Source organism: Actinia tenebrosa, unplaced genomic scaffold (assembly GCF_029948245.1).
Source record: "Actinia tenebrosa isolate PJP-AT-01 unplaced genomic scaffold, QUT_ActTen_1.0 PGA_scaffold1__47_contigs__length_23844297, whole genome shotgun sequence".
Taxonomy (NCBI): Eukaryota; Metazoa; Cnidaria; class Anthozoa; order Actiniaria; family Actiniidae; genus Actinia; species Actinia tenebrosa.
Window position 1 is genome coordinate 9,778,837 of NW_028292578.1, and position 15,490 is coordinate 9,794,326.

The 15,490-nt window shown below is 37.8% G+C and overlaps 3 protein-coding genes across 3 annotated transcripts; 1 reads left to right on the top strand and 2 right to left on the bottom strand.

The window, feature by feature from the left end:
* Window positions 1–544: 544 nt before the first annotated feature.
* LOC116288597 (alpha-1A adrenergic receptor) lies at window positions 545–3,245 on the top strand. Its single transcript, XM_031695405.2, has 2 exons — window positions 545–1,046; window positions 1,793–3,245. Exon 2 carries the CDS (start codon window positions 1,899–1,901, stop codon window positions 2,934–2,936), a length of 1,038 nt encoding a protein of 345 aa, XP_031551265.2. The 5' UTR covers window positions 545–1,046; window positions 1,793–1,898; the 3' UTR covers window positions 2,937–3,245.
* A 1,905-nt stretch (window positions 3,246–5,150) lies between these two features.
* LOC116288590 (uncharacterized) lies at window positions 5,151–9,294 on the bottom strand. Its single transcript, XM_031695398.2, has 2 exons — window positions 8,937–9,294; window positions 5,151–6,117 (listed from the first exon to the last, which is right to left on the bottom strand). Exons 1-2 carry the CDS (start codon window positions 9,271–9,273, stop codon window positions 6,068–6,070), a joined length of 387 nt encoding a protein of 128 aa, XP_031551258.1. The 5' UTR covers window positions 9,274–9,294; the 3' UTR covers window positions 5,151–6,067.
* A 1,656-nt stretch (window positions 9,295–10,950) lies between these two features.
* Window positions 10,951–13,584, bottom strand: LOC116288589 (uncharacterized). Its single transcript, XM_031695395.2, has 3 exons — window positions 13,149–13,584; window positions 12,599–12,880; window positions 10,951–11,363 (listed from the first exon to the last, which is right to left on the bottom strand). Exons 2-3 carry the CDS (start codon window positions 12,806–12,808, stop codon window positions 11,055–11,057), a joined length of 519 nt encoding a protein of 172 aa, XP_031551255.1. The 5' UTR covers window positions 12,809–12,880; window positions 13,149–13,584; the 3' UTR covers window positions 10,951–11,054.
* Between the last annotated feature and the right edge of the window lie 1,906 nt (window positions 13,585–15,490).

The window sequence follows — 15,490 nt, forward strand, 5'->3', positions numbered from 1 at the left end:
TTACATTTATTTTGACGTTTACGTCCGGTAGTTTTGTTGTCGTCGTATCTCCACGGCAACGATTCTAATGTAGGTGTTTATTACAAACTTCCTGGAGTTTTAAATATAAACACTCTGGTTTATTTTTAAGAATATGTGATAAAAACGTTTATCATTGAGGAACTTGATTATCGGTACAATAATCAAAAATAAGATTATGCCTCCTACTTTCAAAATCATTCATGGCTCAAAAAACAAGAAATATAAAAAAGATTAGTAGAGGCTTAAGTTTCTTTTAACTTAGTTTTTTTTATCTTAATGAGCTGTTATCTAGTTTATTTGACGGCCAGTCGTGTGGTAATCTTATGGTAGCTTATCTCAATGACGTGTTTATTATTGTTAACTCGAATGATGTTATTTTATGAGTTTTGTGCGACTTTGAGTCGGCTCTTCCTTTTTTTTAGCGTATATTCGACGTGTTCAATTCTACTAAACTCAGTTACTCCCAAGACTCTTTAACGAGAAATTACTACGAGCATTAGCATTGACTGAATAAGACGTATTTTTCATGTGAATAAGACATGTTTTCTCATATGACTGCCAAGCCAAACATCTGTTTCAATAAAAGAGACATTCAGGCGTTATAGTGATTGACAACAAAGCTGTTTGGTTTGCCTTCAGAATAAAGTCATATTCATCTTTCAAGTTGAGAACAATTCAACCTCGACCAAAGTTCATTAAATTCAAACTCAATGCATTTGGACAGCTTGGTATCGAGGGAAAATCTCGTTCAATCGTACAGCCGGAAATCTTTCATGAATGCGAGAAGAAAAAAATCTCAAAAGTCAATCTAGGAACCGCGTACATCAAGGGTGGGACGTTCGGTTTGTATTTCCGTTTTAATTGTTTATTTAAGGCTTTTCTGACTTAACCTTGATACACCTGTCCTCTGGCAATACTCTCAAGTCGGCCTTTTAGAAAACCAGGAGTCGTTTTATCCTATAATTATCCTAGATAGAAACAGATCGAACAATACTACAGAGGATTCCTGTATGTGACAGAAACAGGTAAGCTTATGCTGATTATTGCACGTCATCTTCTTATGTGTTTCGTATTACTCCTAAAAATCCTGACGATTTTTTCGTTTGGCTTTTTGTCCTTTTTTCCCTAAATTTCTGGCACAACTTCGGTTCTAAGAGTTCATGATTAAAATAATTTTTTAGCTATGACTTTTTTGGCGGATTTGCTTTTTATTCTGGCGATTTCTCTTGATTTCACAAGATGCAGGATGAATTAAAACTCACAAATCAAGAATAAACAAACGAACTAAATTTTTTCCATCTTTCGATTATAAGACAAAAGAGAACAGTAGTTAACAAATTGATTGAAATGGCTCGTTTGTCCCACAAGGATTTGCCCATTGGCGAATCTCGAGTTTTTAAAAACGGGATGTCATCAGTTCTGTGTTCAACAAGTGCAATATGCGATTTCATCTTTATTGGATGAAATTGCTGAAATAAATAAGTTTAACTTATATCTTCATCAAAGCAAATCCGCCTATTTTCTTGCCAGACATTGTAAACGTTTCGACTATAAGATAAACCTTCAATCTACTTTTTCTTTTGACTTGAAAAGCAACAAGAAAGGGTAGTCTTACACCCTCTACATCACCTTGGATATGTTACTTTTTCGTTCAGGATTTTGTTTGTGTAGCGGGAGTTCACTTAAAGAGGGATAATTATTGATATGATTGGGTGTAAAAAGCGGGACTAGAATGAATGTCTTAGTCTATCAGTATTATGTAACTTTTCAGTATCTGTGGAGCGATAAAGCCTAGAGGCAGTACGCGGAACTGAACCAGAGGTATCGAGAAAGTGACTACAAGAGCGACAGTTGAATGATAGAGGTCTTCCTCACCAATGTCAACAGTCATGGATCGACCTTCACTCTCTGTACGAAACACTACACAAAGCCCCATAGTTGACATAGCAACTATCTGTCGTCTTTCAACAACAGTTGAAAACCTTGCTCAGGGATTTTTCCTGATTGTCATATCAATCATCACCGTACTTGGAAACAGTGCTATATGTTGTGGTATCCTGTGGAATCGTATGCTTCATCGATATACCAACTATCTTGTCGTATCGTTAGCAGTATCAGACTTGATGGTAGCTGTGTTTTCGCTACCTTTTCGAATTCATCAAACTCTACACAATACTGGCTGGTGTCTTGGAAAGAACGCCTGTATATTTTGGATATGGATTGATTTATTATGTCGCTGTGCATCGTTTGCTAACCTCGCTCTTATCGCACTGGATCGCTTCTTAGCGACTATCTTCCCACAAAGGTACCATCGTATCATCACTACCAACTCGGGCACTTTTTTGTTACTCTTCGTCTGGCTAGACGCCCTTGTTATCTCGTCTCTAGGGCTGACAAACTGGACGTTGCCCAATGCTCCTCTTGTTGGTCTTACGAATTTCGGCTGTTCAAAAACGCATGATCCTTATTTCTATACTTTTGCTGCAGTCGTTGGATTCTTCCTGCCTTTGTACATTATTGGTATTTCATATACGTATGTTCTTGTCGCAGCGTTGTCTCACTGGAAGGCGACCTCTAAAGCCATCCACCCGACTCCCCCTCCAATCGCTGATGGAAATAAAGCTAGTAACAGACTTGCTCTTGGGCGAGAGATCAAGGCAGCACAGACCTTAGCGATTGTAATTGGTTCCTTTGTGATCTGTTGGCTACCATTCTTTGTCATCTTACTAGTTGTCTATTGGTGCCCTTCGTGTTTGAGTCAGCTCAATAAGCCCATTAATGTAACGTTTATCTATGTTCTACCAAACATCACTAGTGCTCTCAACCCCATCATATTTTTCATTTTCAGTAGGAAATTGAGAGAAGCTTTTTTGAAATTTTGTAGCTCGATTACTAAAATAGTTAATAGGTATTAATATTATTAATATCAAAAGGATTAAAATTTAAAAAAATTAATCAACTCGTACGGTATGAAAAAATAAACCCATTGACCAAAATTATTGAAATATCGATAAAGATATTCAAGATATAGAAAATGGATAAAAACGAAAGAAAATTTTAAAATGTAAATAAATGAACCTGTTTGTACAGACAGTTGCACAAACCTCGACCACGTGATAGAACTATAATATTGCATATTGTTTTATCATGCGTCAGTAATCGATACTTTTGGTCAGACCTGTCGGTTAAACTTCTTAGTTTGAGTAAAATAATATTTCTTTTTCTTTTTTCTAGTATTTCTTTCTGAGAATAATATTATATTTCCAAAATATTTCCAATATTATATTTCTTTGAACCTTGATGTCCTTTTTCGACCAATCACAAACACTTATCAACCATTTTCTCGACCAATTACAAACACTTATCAACCATTTTCGCGACCAATTACAAACACATCAACCATTTTCTCGACCAATCACAAACACTTATCAACCATTTCCTCCGCGACCAATCACAAACACTTATCGACCATTTTCTCGACCAATCACAGACATTTATCTACCATTTTCTCGACCAATCACAAACACTCATTAACCAATTTGTTTGACAATAACCACTCATTAATACTTTTTTCGACACAAGCACTCGCTAGCCAATTTTTAACCAATTCAAAGCTTGAATACTCTCTAGCAATTTTTTGGACCAACCACAGCTCATATCTTGTTGCACTTATATTATACCCGTCGTTTGATTGTAAAGGATTGGCAAAATTTTAAGACAGTTCAGTTTGTTATTCTTTTCATTAGTTTCTCCCCATTGTCACTATACAATGACATAACGCAGATTCACGAATAACAAAGGTTGTACTCGGTAAGACGGTACCATCATTCAGATAACAATTTAAGTATTTTATATTGAAATAGTTTGATGACAATGATAACGGAATTGATTTTCTGGGGCGTCATTATGGCGTCTTCCCTTCAAACACGACACCTGAAGCAGCGACAACTCACACGTCGGGGATTCGATTTCCGCGGCAGAGTACATAAACTGAAAGAGGAGACCAACTGACGTGAACGTTATCAAATGCTCACATCTCAAACAAGTTTTGGCTAAGATTCAATTTAGCGAGTGTAGTTTACAAGCAGCTTTGTCTTGTTCCTATGTTACTTTCTTTGTTACTTTTCAGGATTTTTATAGATCAAAAAAGGATTAATTAGTTGGTATATCTAGAAAACGTCGCACGAAGAAGACCTTCCAAAGGTGTAATTTAACCTAGTTCTGGATTAAATTTATACCTACGCCATTTTGAAAAGATATTTATTAATAGATATTGATGTATAAAGCTTCAGGTATCTGGATAGATTTGATGGCGCAACTGTTGATAATGATGATGATGATTACGGATGACATGATAGCGATTTGATTTAACGATTTGATTTTGACAGAGTTTTTTTTGAGGGTGATGCCAATGTTCATGATGATGCTAATGATAGCGACGATGATGATGAATATTATTATTATGATGTCGTTAGTGGTGATGATGATGACGTTGGTGCTGGAGGTGGTGTCGATGATGATGATGGTGGTGGTGGTGATGATGATGATGCTGTTACTGGTGATGGCTGTTATTGTTGGTGGAGGTGGTGGTGGTGGATGGTGATGTTGTTGGTTGCGGTGCTGATGATGATGAAGATGTTGTTGGTGATGATGGTGGTGGAGATGATGACGGTGCTGTTGGTGGTGCTGATGATGTAGTGTTCTAGTCGTTGATAGTGTCGGTGGTGATTATAATAGTGCTCGTTATCAGTTATGATTTGACTGCTAGATCACTGTATAGCTTTTACAATAGCACACTACAGACATACATAAAGATAGGCAGATATAGAGACAGACAAACATTGCATTTATATAAAAATATAAAAATGGCAGTGGCCGGATTTTCACAAAAACAAACAACCCACCCTTTTTAAAAATCTTTTTATCTCATTTGAAATACCTCCAAACTTTCCCTTTTTTTAAAGATTTCTATTTGTCTTTTACTTGTTCTTATTTTGCGAATGAAATCGACTTTCCTCGGTGTTGTCGTAGATCATGTTACACAGGAGGTAGCAATAAATTGAATATTGACCCAGCAGGTCTTTGATCCACCAAACCCACTCGTTTATATTATGACTAGGTGACACTGGTTTCCAATGTTCAAATTATATTTACTGAACGAATGCAAACATTTGACTGATTATCCCTATAACCTAGTCACGCGAAACCTTGACACAGAGTCTATGTGTAAACACTGAACGTAAACACAAGATGATCATAGTGTGCCTTGTGTATTGATGGACACTTGGCATATACTACTCGAATCATTCTCCTTCTCTGTTTAGTTTGTCAAACCTTTTTTTTTATTGAAGTGGGAAAAGAGGTGTATATTACAATTGGCTTCAAAACCCACGCATTCTGATTGGATGCTGGTGTAGTGGGCCCCAGGACAGTTCGCTTTTCTCAGCCCAATGCAGGTTTTCGGTTCGACAAACAACTATTCGAAATTAAAGAAAATAAAACTCATCCGTGGAAAATTTCGTCAAATATATTTTAGAAATAGCATATTTTGCTTTAACAAGAGATCATAGAAAATACTTGGAAATTCTCACTGTGACAAACAAATATTGAGCGCTCACATTCCAAATCACCTGGCCTCTTAAATGGCTTCCCAATCTCGTAACCAGAGACTGCGTTTCTTCTGGCCTGCGGCGAATAACGAGGGCTCTGGCATAATCCATAGACCAGGATTTCTTGGACTTCCGGTATAAGATCTCTTACGTTAAAAGACTCGCCAAAAATAAAAAATATGTTCCCGATTTCTAAATCATATTTCGGATCGGAAATAAACACAGAACTCTGTTTGAAAGCATGATTTCAGTGATCAAATTTTAACTTCCCGAAAACTGCGAATGCGTCAAAAAATGGATTATGCCAGAGTTGCCGTTCTTTGCCGCAGGCTAGGAGAAACGCAGGCTCTGGGTACGAGATTGATGGCTTCCAAATTTATGCTTTGTGATTGGATCAATGCTGCGGTTTTCTTCTTTTTAATTGGTCATCATGTTGTCTATTTTTTGAGAAAGCTATTTGCTCGTTTCTTGCTGACCACAACTTTATCTGGAAATGAAGCAAAAGTACCTATGGTTAGTACATACTGCTGTACAACGAGTCTAGTAGTTTTGTTTGTCAGCCAGTTTTTGTTATTCTCACTTTCATTCTAATCTAACACTCTCTAAGTTCAATCTTGTTCCCAAGTCTTAAGATATGTTCACTGCGATATTATATTATATTGAAGAAATAGAATACGCGCACGCGTGCTGTGTGCAGCCATAAAGCACGCGGAGGTTGGCAGAACACGAGAAAAGTGTTAGGAGAAGCACGACACTTAACGGAATGCTTCTGGACACTTCTCGAGTGTTCTGCCAATCCCCAAGTGCTTTATGACTGCACACAGCACAGCAAGCAAGTTTTTTATTTCTTTTATAAAATACAAATTACAAAAACCGTTATTTTAGATAGGAATGAAGCGACGGAAAGTGCGCGCCTGTGCAATATAATCTTTTAAAACACGCGCTCCAAACCAATCAGAACGCGACATTCATAACAGTTATTTTATAATACGACATAACGTGCAATCGTATTAGTAAAATGATTAGCGTGCTTAAACGCGCTCAAAACCTCGATGGACTAAACGCGTGACATGATTGAGAATAGTCTCCTACACAGCCGCTATTAGTGTTGTAACGCCACCTTCACTCCCCTAAGTAGCTATTCTCACTATGGAATTCGAGCACGAAAAGCCCAAAAAAACGAGATTTTTCACATCAACGCTTATTTGCATGAGTCTCGGGTTCTCGTGGCATGCATTCTCTCGCCCTACTTCTTATATAAACGTTCCCGTTCTCTCTGGACTCGCACATTTTAGCTCGTTTGCGTTCTACGAGAAGTAATGGAAAAAACTTTTAATTCTTTACATCATTCATCGCTGCGCCGTGGGAGCTAAGACACATTAATGAAAGGTACAGAGAAAGAAGAAAACTATGTCCCAAGTACCAGCTCAGCAAGTTCTGGCTACCGTACAAGCTGTTTTTCAGGCCGACCCGCCGCCTCTGAATCGATCAACAACCTCAGCCAAAACCGCAACCACAGAATCAACTACTACAAATTGGACATGCCGAAGAAGCACAGAATCCCGTTCCTCCGCAACAGGCCGTTCAGGACACTTTTGGAGGTCACGCCGAAGTAGTAGGTAATACTTTTCGTCTGTGTTGCTCCTTCATTTTTACCTTATTGGTTATAGTCGCTCACGGTTTCGATTTAAATGTTTTTGCTTTTGCCATTATTCAGTATCGTGTGAAAAACGTTGATCATTGATTTGGCAAAGTTCAGCCACGTGTGAAGTTGGTCGTTCAAAATACTAGGTAGGTGTCTGGTAAAGTTGAGAGATATATTATATAGCTCAAAACAATCGTTAATTATTTCGCAAAGGTTCAAAGACGAGTGAAGTTGCTCAAAATGTTAGGTATTTGGCCAAAGTTCAGCGGCGTGTGAGGTCGCTCGAAATATACTTGTTAATTATTTCGCAAAAGTTCAGCGGCGAGTGGGGTCGATCAAAATGTTAGTTAGGTACAGCTGTATTTGGAAAAGTTCAGCGGCGTGTGAGGTCGCTCAAAATGTTAGTTGGGTATTTAGGAAAGTTCAGCGGCGGGTGAGGTCGCTCGAAAAACTCGTTATTTGGCAAAATTCGGCGATTGCGTGTGTTCCCCCTGCTAAGCCGCCTCGATGGGGTTATCTAATACCCTTCATTACTCTGTCCCTGGACGGGGTATTTCGGGGCTGCTTCGCTTGGGGTTATTTCCCTTCTCTAGCACACCTTTTCTCTACGCCTTCGTTTAATTCCGGCTTCCTATTTTCCTCAGCATTTATCGCCTGGGGACGTGAAAACTTGTTCAGTAAATGTTTATTGGTATTAATGGAAGGGAGACACCCCAAGCGCAGCAGCGCCGTTATCGCTACCCGAATCGGTTGCCGAGTTATTGCATCTTTGAAACCCGAACTATTAGCCGGCGCTTGATTACGAGGTAGTTATTCCCTTCGTGCCTAGGGCTTTGTGAGCGAATTCTCATAGTGAAAATATATAACTATTTAAGGGAGTGAGCGTTGCGTGACGACACTAATAGCGGCTGCGTAGAAGACTTGATTTTCAGAAGCGCGCGCAAGTAGAATCTAAGTAGAATTTTAGTTTAACTATCAAGGAATCTGTTCAAACTGACTGATTTAAATGTGCATCCATAGACAATTACCACTCTGAAGGTAGACGGAAAACCTAGCAGGATATTTAACACAATTTTCAATTTCCCAGGAAGATCAACTTAGAATTTAAGAGTTGCTTTTTGCGGAGGGGGGAAAACTGAAGAACCCAGAGGAAAAACCCTCGAAGCACAGGATAGAACCAACAAACAACTCGACTCACATGTGATAGCAAGTCCAAATGTGGCGCCGCATTTCAGTGTTCGCCCCCACACGTGCCTACACATATTCTTCCTGAGTTCTTCGTGTACACCCGAGAGGTAAAAGAAAGAAAATGCCAGCTTACATTCCATTGAGGTATGGTGCACGCTGTTATATATAACCAATCTTTAATTATATGAGATATTAATAACATGCTGATTGGCTGGCTACCGTGCTATATCAGAGGACAGAGACACACTCGCTCAAAAATATTTTATAAAAGCAATATAAAAATGCTACTTATGTCTTTCAACTGTGATATAAACATGCTGGAAGCTGTACGGGCATTTCAAAAGCAAAAAAACACTACTTCTTGTGTTCCTAAACTTGCTTATCGTCCCTATAGTTCTCTACAGTTCCCAGCTTGTTTATATCACAGTACAGAGACATGCGCGCGCGTCTTATATTCCTTAATCAAAGTTTACCTGTAGACCGAGATCTCTTGGCGAATGCAGCATCCGGGGTTCCTTTTTCTCGGTTATCTTCAAACGTTTCGTGAAAATTCTCGTCACCTTCTTGAATCTTTCTGTTTCCATCTTCAATGTCTCTCATTAGTTTATCATTGAGTTGAGTAGCATCTTCATGATATTCTTCGTGATCTCGTCGTTCACATTCTAACTGAAATCGCCATTGTTCTTGCGCATGTTCGTATGACTGTCGTGAAAACTCGAACGCTTGCCGATTCCAACCCGATGACTTCTGAATAAGGATGGCGATGGTGATAATATTCAAAAGTAGGTTCCGAAGTTTGAATTTCTTCATTTCATTTAACGTAATCCATTGTTGAATTTTTAACTCTTTCTGCAATAAATTTTAAAAAACGGATAAGCAGCTGCGAAAAAAAAATAGAACACTAGCTTAAGGTGAAATAAACTGAGCTTTTTGGATGCTTTGAACAGAACCGGCTTATCCTGTTTTTGATTGACTAACAAGACTAAATTTTAATGTTTTGTTGAGCGTCTAGTTGAGAATGGCTTTCTTCAGATTTAAGGTTAATTCCATGAACTACTGCGACAAGGTGTATAACATAATATAGTAATATATACACAACATAGCATAAATAGCCAGAACATGTCTGATTGTCACGAAACAATAGAAAGTACAGAATAATAGGGAAAAATATTTAGTATAATTTTAAGCTTGAATATATAGTTTTGCGCGCTGTGATTGGTCGAGCGACCAGTGATTCTGAGTCGATAATCCCTGCTAGAAAATTTCCAAAATTAGCCAGATCGGAAGTAATGTCCTGAATTTTGTATTTTTTCTGATATACAAATGTAAAATTATAATAAAACAGTTATTCCCCTCTGGCTCAGTGATTATGATGAGTAGACTCGCGGCCCGGTAAATATTCACCAATAGACACTTCGCCTTCGGCGAATAATTGTTACATATGATATAGAATAAAAAGTCGGTTGTCACCAAATATAAGATTAGCTCTATAAACCTGTGACAAGGTGCGTGTGCAATTATCATAGTCATAACAATGTCTGACGCACAAAAATCAAATAGAAAAAAATATGTACATAAAAAACGACTTCGGCAACAAAAAGGAATTGAAAAAAAAAAATGAAAGAAAGAAAGAGCTCCATACTTACCTTAATTTATAGTAAATAAGTATTTTCTCGTGTTTGTATGAACAGTTATTTAGTAGTATCAAAATTCCTTGGACGTAGATGAAGAGTTAACGAATAGATAAACAGGTGGATATAAACATCGAGATGTCAGTCACCAGTAAATACTGACAACCATAGGACGGCCTGACTGTTATCAGAATATTGAATCTCATATGACATGAGGATACGTATTAATGTACCATTATTTTAAAATTAAAACCAAAATCAAAAATTATTAGGAAACATTATGTAAATACTGGGCATGCTCAGTTAATCACGAAGAAACCAGTGGGATCTCGTTCCCAGAGGCCTTTAATCTCGTACCCAGATCCTTTATTTCTTACTGCGCATGCTCGACGAGAAATATAGGCTCTGGGTAAGAGAGGCCTTATTTCTTACTGCATATCGACGTCAGTATGCGCAGTAATAAATAACGGCTCTGGGAATGAGATTGAGACTAGGGGGATGAAATGTGAGTACCTAAATTTTGGGCTCCCTGTGTTTTTTTTAGTCGGTTGCAGCCTTAAAGCATGATGGTCTGGGATTACTTCTTTTTCGTAAACAAGATAAAATGGTTTGATTGCTAAATGTGATAAGAAGTTTGCTTTTCTTGTTTCTAGTGTATTGGCTGCAGGTTGAGAAGATGGAAAGGATTTTTTAAATTTACTAACTAAAAATAGAAACTCACACAAGTAGAGATTTCCAATTCATCTAGAAATAGGTCTTCTCAGCCAATCGAATTTCAGAAATTTCTTCAGTAAAGTTAAATCTGAAAATGAAACTCTAACCTTTTGGATTAAAAAAAAATAAGATTTTTATTTACAAACTTCTACCTTACGAGCCAAAATACTTAAAACTCCAATATATTTTTCCTGTATAAAATCAAAATATGTAATCCTAAATTATTTACAATGTCTGCTGCTACTTTTAAGCTCTAAGTGGAATGATAGACAGCTTTGGTGGGATAGCGTACTGCGTTAAATAATCAGGGTGTGCAGACCTAATGGTCAGCGGTACATCTTTGAAGGTCGTAATATCGTTCTTTCGTTTTCGTTTTTCTAATAGCTCTAGAATCATCTGCCTTTTGTAAGCTTTCCATTTTATTTCGTCGACATAACTATGGAATATTTGATTGGTCGAAGGAATAGATTGAAGTAAATATTCACGCATTTCCGTTAGTATTATCCCTCGATTGGCTCGCGCCAGGACGATCCGTGGTACATGCATTAGTTCAACCTTGAAAGGAAGAAAAGGCATTCCTGTCAGAAACCTGATTAGTAACATGACTGGGAGTTCATAAGACTAGTGATCAAGAGACTAACACTCTACAGAAGAAAAAAAAACCAGTTAAATGTTATATTGAAAGTGACGCTATTTTGCCAGAGCAGTGGCGAATCCAGGATTTTTCAAAGGGGGGTTCCGTTTCTTAAACTGTGTATAATTCTCTTTTGTTTAGTCGATGTTTGACAAAAAAATTGGCTCTAATCGCCTAAATTTGCTATCTAGTAACGGGACTTAAAGGTAAATTAAACATTATAACAGCAAATATTTATCATTTCGTGTTCAACATATAATCTTTGTGATACTTTTAAGCAAAATTTATACATTTATTTCAATAAAGTTAGTCAACAAAAACCTAGAAAGCTGAGATCACTGAGCATCATGGAAACTTTTCATATCAAAAAAGCATATATATATACAAAGCTTTTTTAAAACAAACTGCAGCTCGATGATGCTCAGGAGATGTGAGACTGTAACCGAAAAAAGATTCGCAAGTCCATGAACAGTTATTAAGCTGTTGAACGTGTAAAATGAATCTACCCATAATCCTGGTCGGCCTCAGCTTTATAGCTTTTCAGGTGACTAACTTTATTGAAATAAGTGTATAAGACATATTTCTATAACCTAAAAGATCAAACCTTCAAGGGGGGTTCCGTGGACCCCTTCGACCACCCCCTCCCCCTGGATCCGCCACTGCAGAGCACATTTTGTTTTGAATTCCTGGCAAGGAATTGGTGCTGTTGAGTTTAATTTCTCTTAGTATCATTTTGAATTTGAATTTAAAGTTTCTCGGCTGATCAGTCCAACGACCACTGGATATGAGACGATATTCACTTTTTTTTAGCAGTGATTATGAGGTATATAATATATAATATATAAAACTTTTTATTATTATTATTATTATTATTTTTTTTTGATATCCAAGTCCGAAATTATACGAAGACAATTATTTACCTCAGGCTTAGTGAATACGGTAAATATTTACTACGGTTACGGTACAAAACTAGAAGCATTGGTTAACCAATTAGAACGCTTGACAGTTTCCATTCAATCAGAGTGCTCGGAAATGGCACGTTCACGACAAGGCACGTTTTTACGCGATACGTTTTCACATACGTTCAAACGGGTCACTAGGATATGCTTTACAAAGCGTGTCTCGTTGATCCTAGTTAAACCACAAAATGTTTTACCTTTCCAGCAGTTACTACCACCATGTTGTTCGTGTGTTCTCCTAGTCCAAAAAAGTCTCCTTTTCCCAGTACTCTTACGACGAGGAAATGCTTCTTCATGGTGTCGTTTTCTGTCATTTGGAATGCCTTTCTTTTCTCGGCTTCTTCTGGCGGGAAAATAAGTTTGGTTGCTCCAAATGGTAGTATCCTGGTGACCAGGTTCATCTCCATGACGACACGACATTGTCCTGACTTAATGAAATATACAAACTCGCCATCGCTCTTATTTCCTCGTAAAATGATCTGGGATAAAAACACACACGGTTTTTAGCTAAAATGTGGTATAAGCAAAAAAGAAAGAAAGTATTAGGAAAGAAAAGGATAAAGGAAAGAAGGAAAGTTGAAGGAAATTAAAAAGTCAACACAATAGTTATCATAAGTGAATAAGAAAGAATAAATAAAAACACCGTGAAAGAATGTTTGGAACTGTACTGACGTTTCGGACGTTGGTTTAATTTGACGAAAATTTCATTCAGCAGAACTACTAGCTACTCGTGTAACTAAAGCTTACATCTATACCGCCAAGGTCCAGCTCAGGTTAAACGTCGAATTTTTTTACATGAGCCGAACCTATTTGAAACGGTCTTCTTTGATGTCACTAGGTTCGACTCATGTAAACAAGGAAATGTGGCATCCCTCATGAAACTTTCTCATAATGCTGCTTGCAAGACGTTTTAACTGATTGCTCTACGACACGTAAAAACCTCGGTCTGTTTGCCCTGGCTGGCGCCGACAGGTCGAGAGTGTTTCACGTTTCTTCATAGTTAGTAGAAGGGAATGGTCTCCCTAGGAACTGGTTTCTTCCTGTATACAATAGACAGTATTTTCGCAACTATGACGGACGTGTGGCACACTTGTAAGTCACCACTTGAGCACTTGTGTTTCGCGGGCTAAAGTCCGACATCTCGTTCAACTCTTCCTACTTCACTTCCTCTTTCGCCTCTAGGGCCATTTGTCTAGATTTCCGCTTATTATATGACTTCGAAAAGACATCACATATTTATATACAATGTTTTACTTGTCGGCAAACGTACGGAAATAAAACTGACGGGGGCCGGCAGTTACATAAAAGGTAAAGGTTCTTATAAAAACTTGAAGTTTTAGTAAATAACATTAGGAAAGTGGGTGTGTTGCCAACGCCCGCCACTTTAGGCGGGTAAGATTCAAGGTTATCTAGAAAATCTAAAAAAAATTAATTATGAGATTTACCACTTAGGAATGGACGGCGGAAAGCCTAACAGGTTTTACAACTACTTGATGAGGCAGCCGATAGATCGATGAGAATTTAGAAGTTGATTTTTGCGGACGGAGGAAAACCGGAGAACCCAGAGAAAAACCAAAAACTCTACTCACATACGACACCGAGATTATACGATGTCCAGGTTTCAAGTAAAATGAAGCCTTTTAGGTTTTCCATTGGGAAGCAATGGTGGCGTGCACTGCTAATGCGCCACCTAGCTGGAGCCTAGCTCTGTTGTGATTGTCTCGGCACACTGTGATACACAAGCGAAAGCTTAATTTTTCATTCATGTTTTTTCCCCCATTTATTTGTTTCCTTTTTCTTTTCTTGGTTGTTAAGCCTTTATAATTTGACATACAAGTTCTAGCTAGCTTTTCGCAAAGTATATGACCTGCTGAAATCATTCGCACAAATCGGAAAAGATAACAGAAATATGTAACATCCTTCCATAACTGAAATTGCCGTAACATACAATATTGAACAGTCATTATCACAGTGTAAGGTCATATGTCGTTTACAAAAAATTGTCTTTCATGTTTCAGTTACAAAAAAAAAACACGATTTTTTCCTCGGCCTTATAATCTGGAGGGAAAAAAACGTGTCACAGTTTTGACTTAAAATGCATCAATTATCAGAAACTAAACAACATGTTTAACGAGTGGTCAGTAGGGGAAAATAGATAACTAGTGCCGAAGATACCAAATGCCTCTTAGGAAGCTGGTTTTTTTTAGACATAACAAATTCAGCCCGCGGCAAGGAAAGTCTGGAATTTCTAGAAACGTTCGCTAACACGTATTCTTCATCTTCTGTTGTAGATTAGGATTGTTTGGAGCCTTTTTCGTCCAAAAGCTTTAATGGAAAGCGCAAAGCAGGTTTATTTTTGAAAAGAGGCTGAAGTAGGCGGATGATGATTATTGATGCCCCGAATTGACACGTCCTGAAAAAGCCGAGGGGTTTCAGGGCAACTGGGAGAATGCAATGTCCATCTTTCCATAAAGAAAAGATTTCAATTCTCAAAGAAAAACATTTTTTATCAATTTTTTGCCCCATAACTTGAGCAGCCCTTTTTCTTATTTCTCTGAGTCCGCATGCCTTCAAATTTCAACTTCAACTTCGAATCATGTTTTGGCTTTCACAACACGTGCTTGCTTTCAGTTCAGCATAGTCATGATTTTAGTGTTTTTTGGCTCTAAACGTGCGTGCAGTAGCGCATGCGGCATTTATAGTAAGATTAAAATGTGAGAAAAAGATTTTAGAGATTAATTATGGTTTCAAAAGGCATAAAGTGAACTCTAAAGTGTCCTCAATTATGGCGCTTCATTAAATATGCAGTACTTATCGGAGATGGAAAAGACTGGTAATTCCATCAGCGATACTCGATGCTTCTGAACTTTAAGTCATAATTGGAAGGGCGAAATGAAGAGCTCGTTGAATTCGTAAACTACTTTACTACTTCGTTAAGAAACCACCAGCTTCTAGTGAATTATGGTTAAATATTGTCGACTGATCTATTATACGCTGGTTTGCTAATATAGTTCTTCTCAATATAGCACGCGCGCAATTTACGTCGGTTTTGGTGGACGTCAATGCGTTTCATTGAAGACATTCCATAG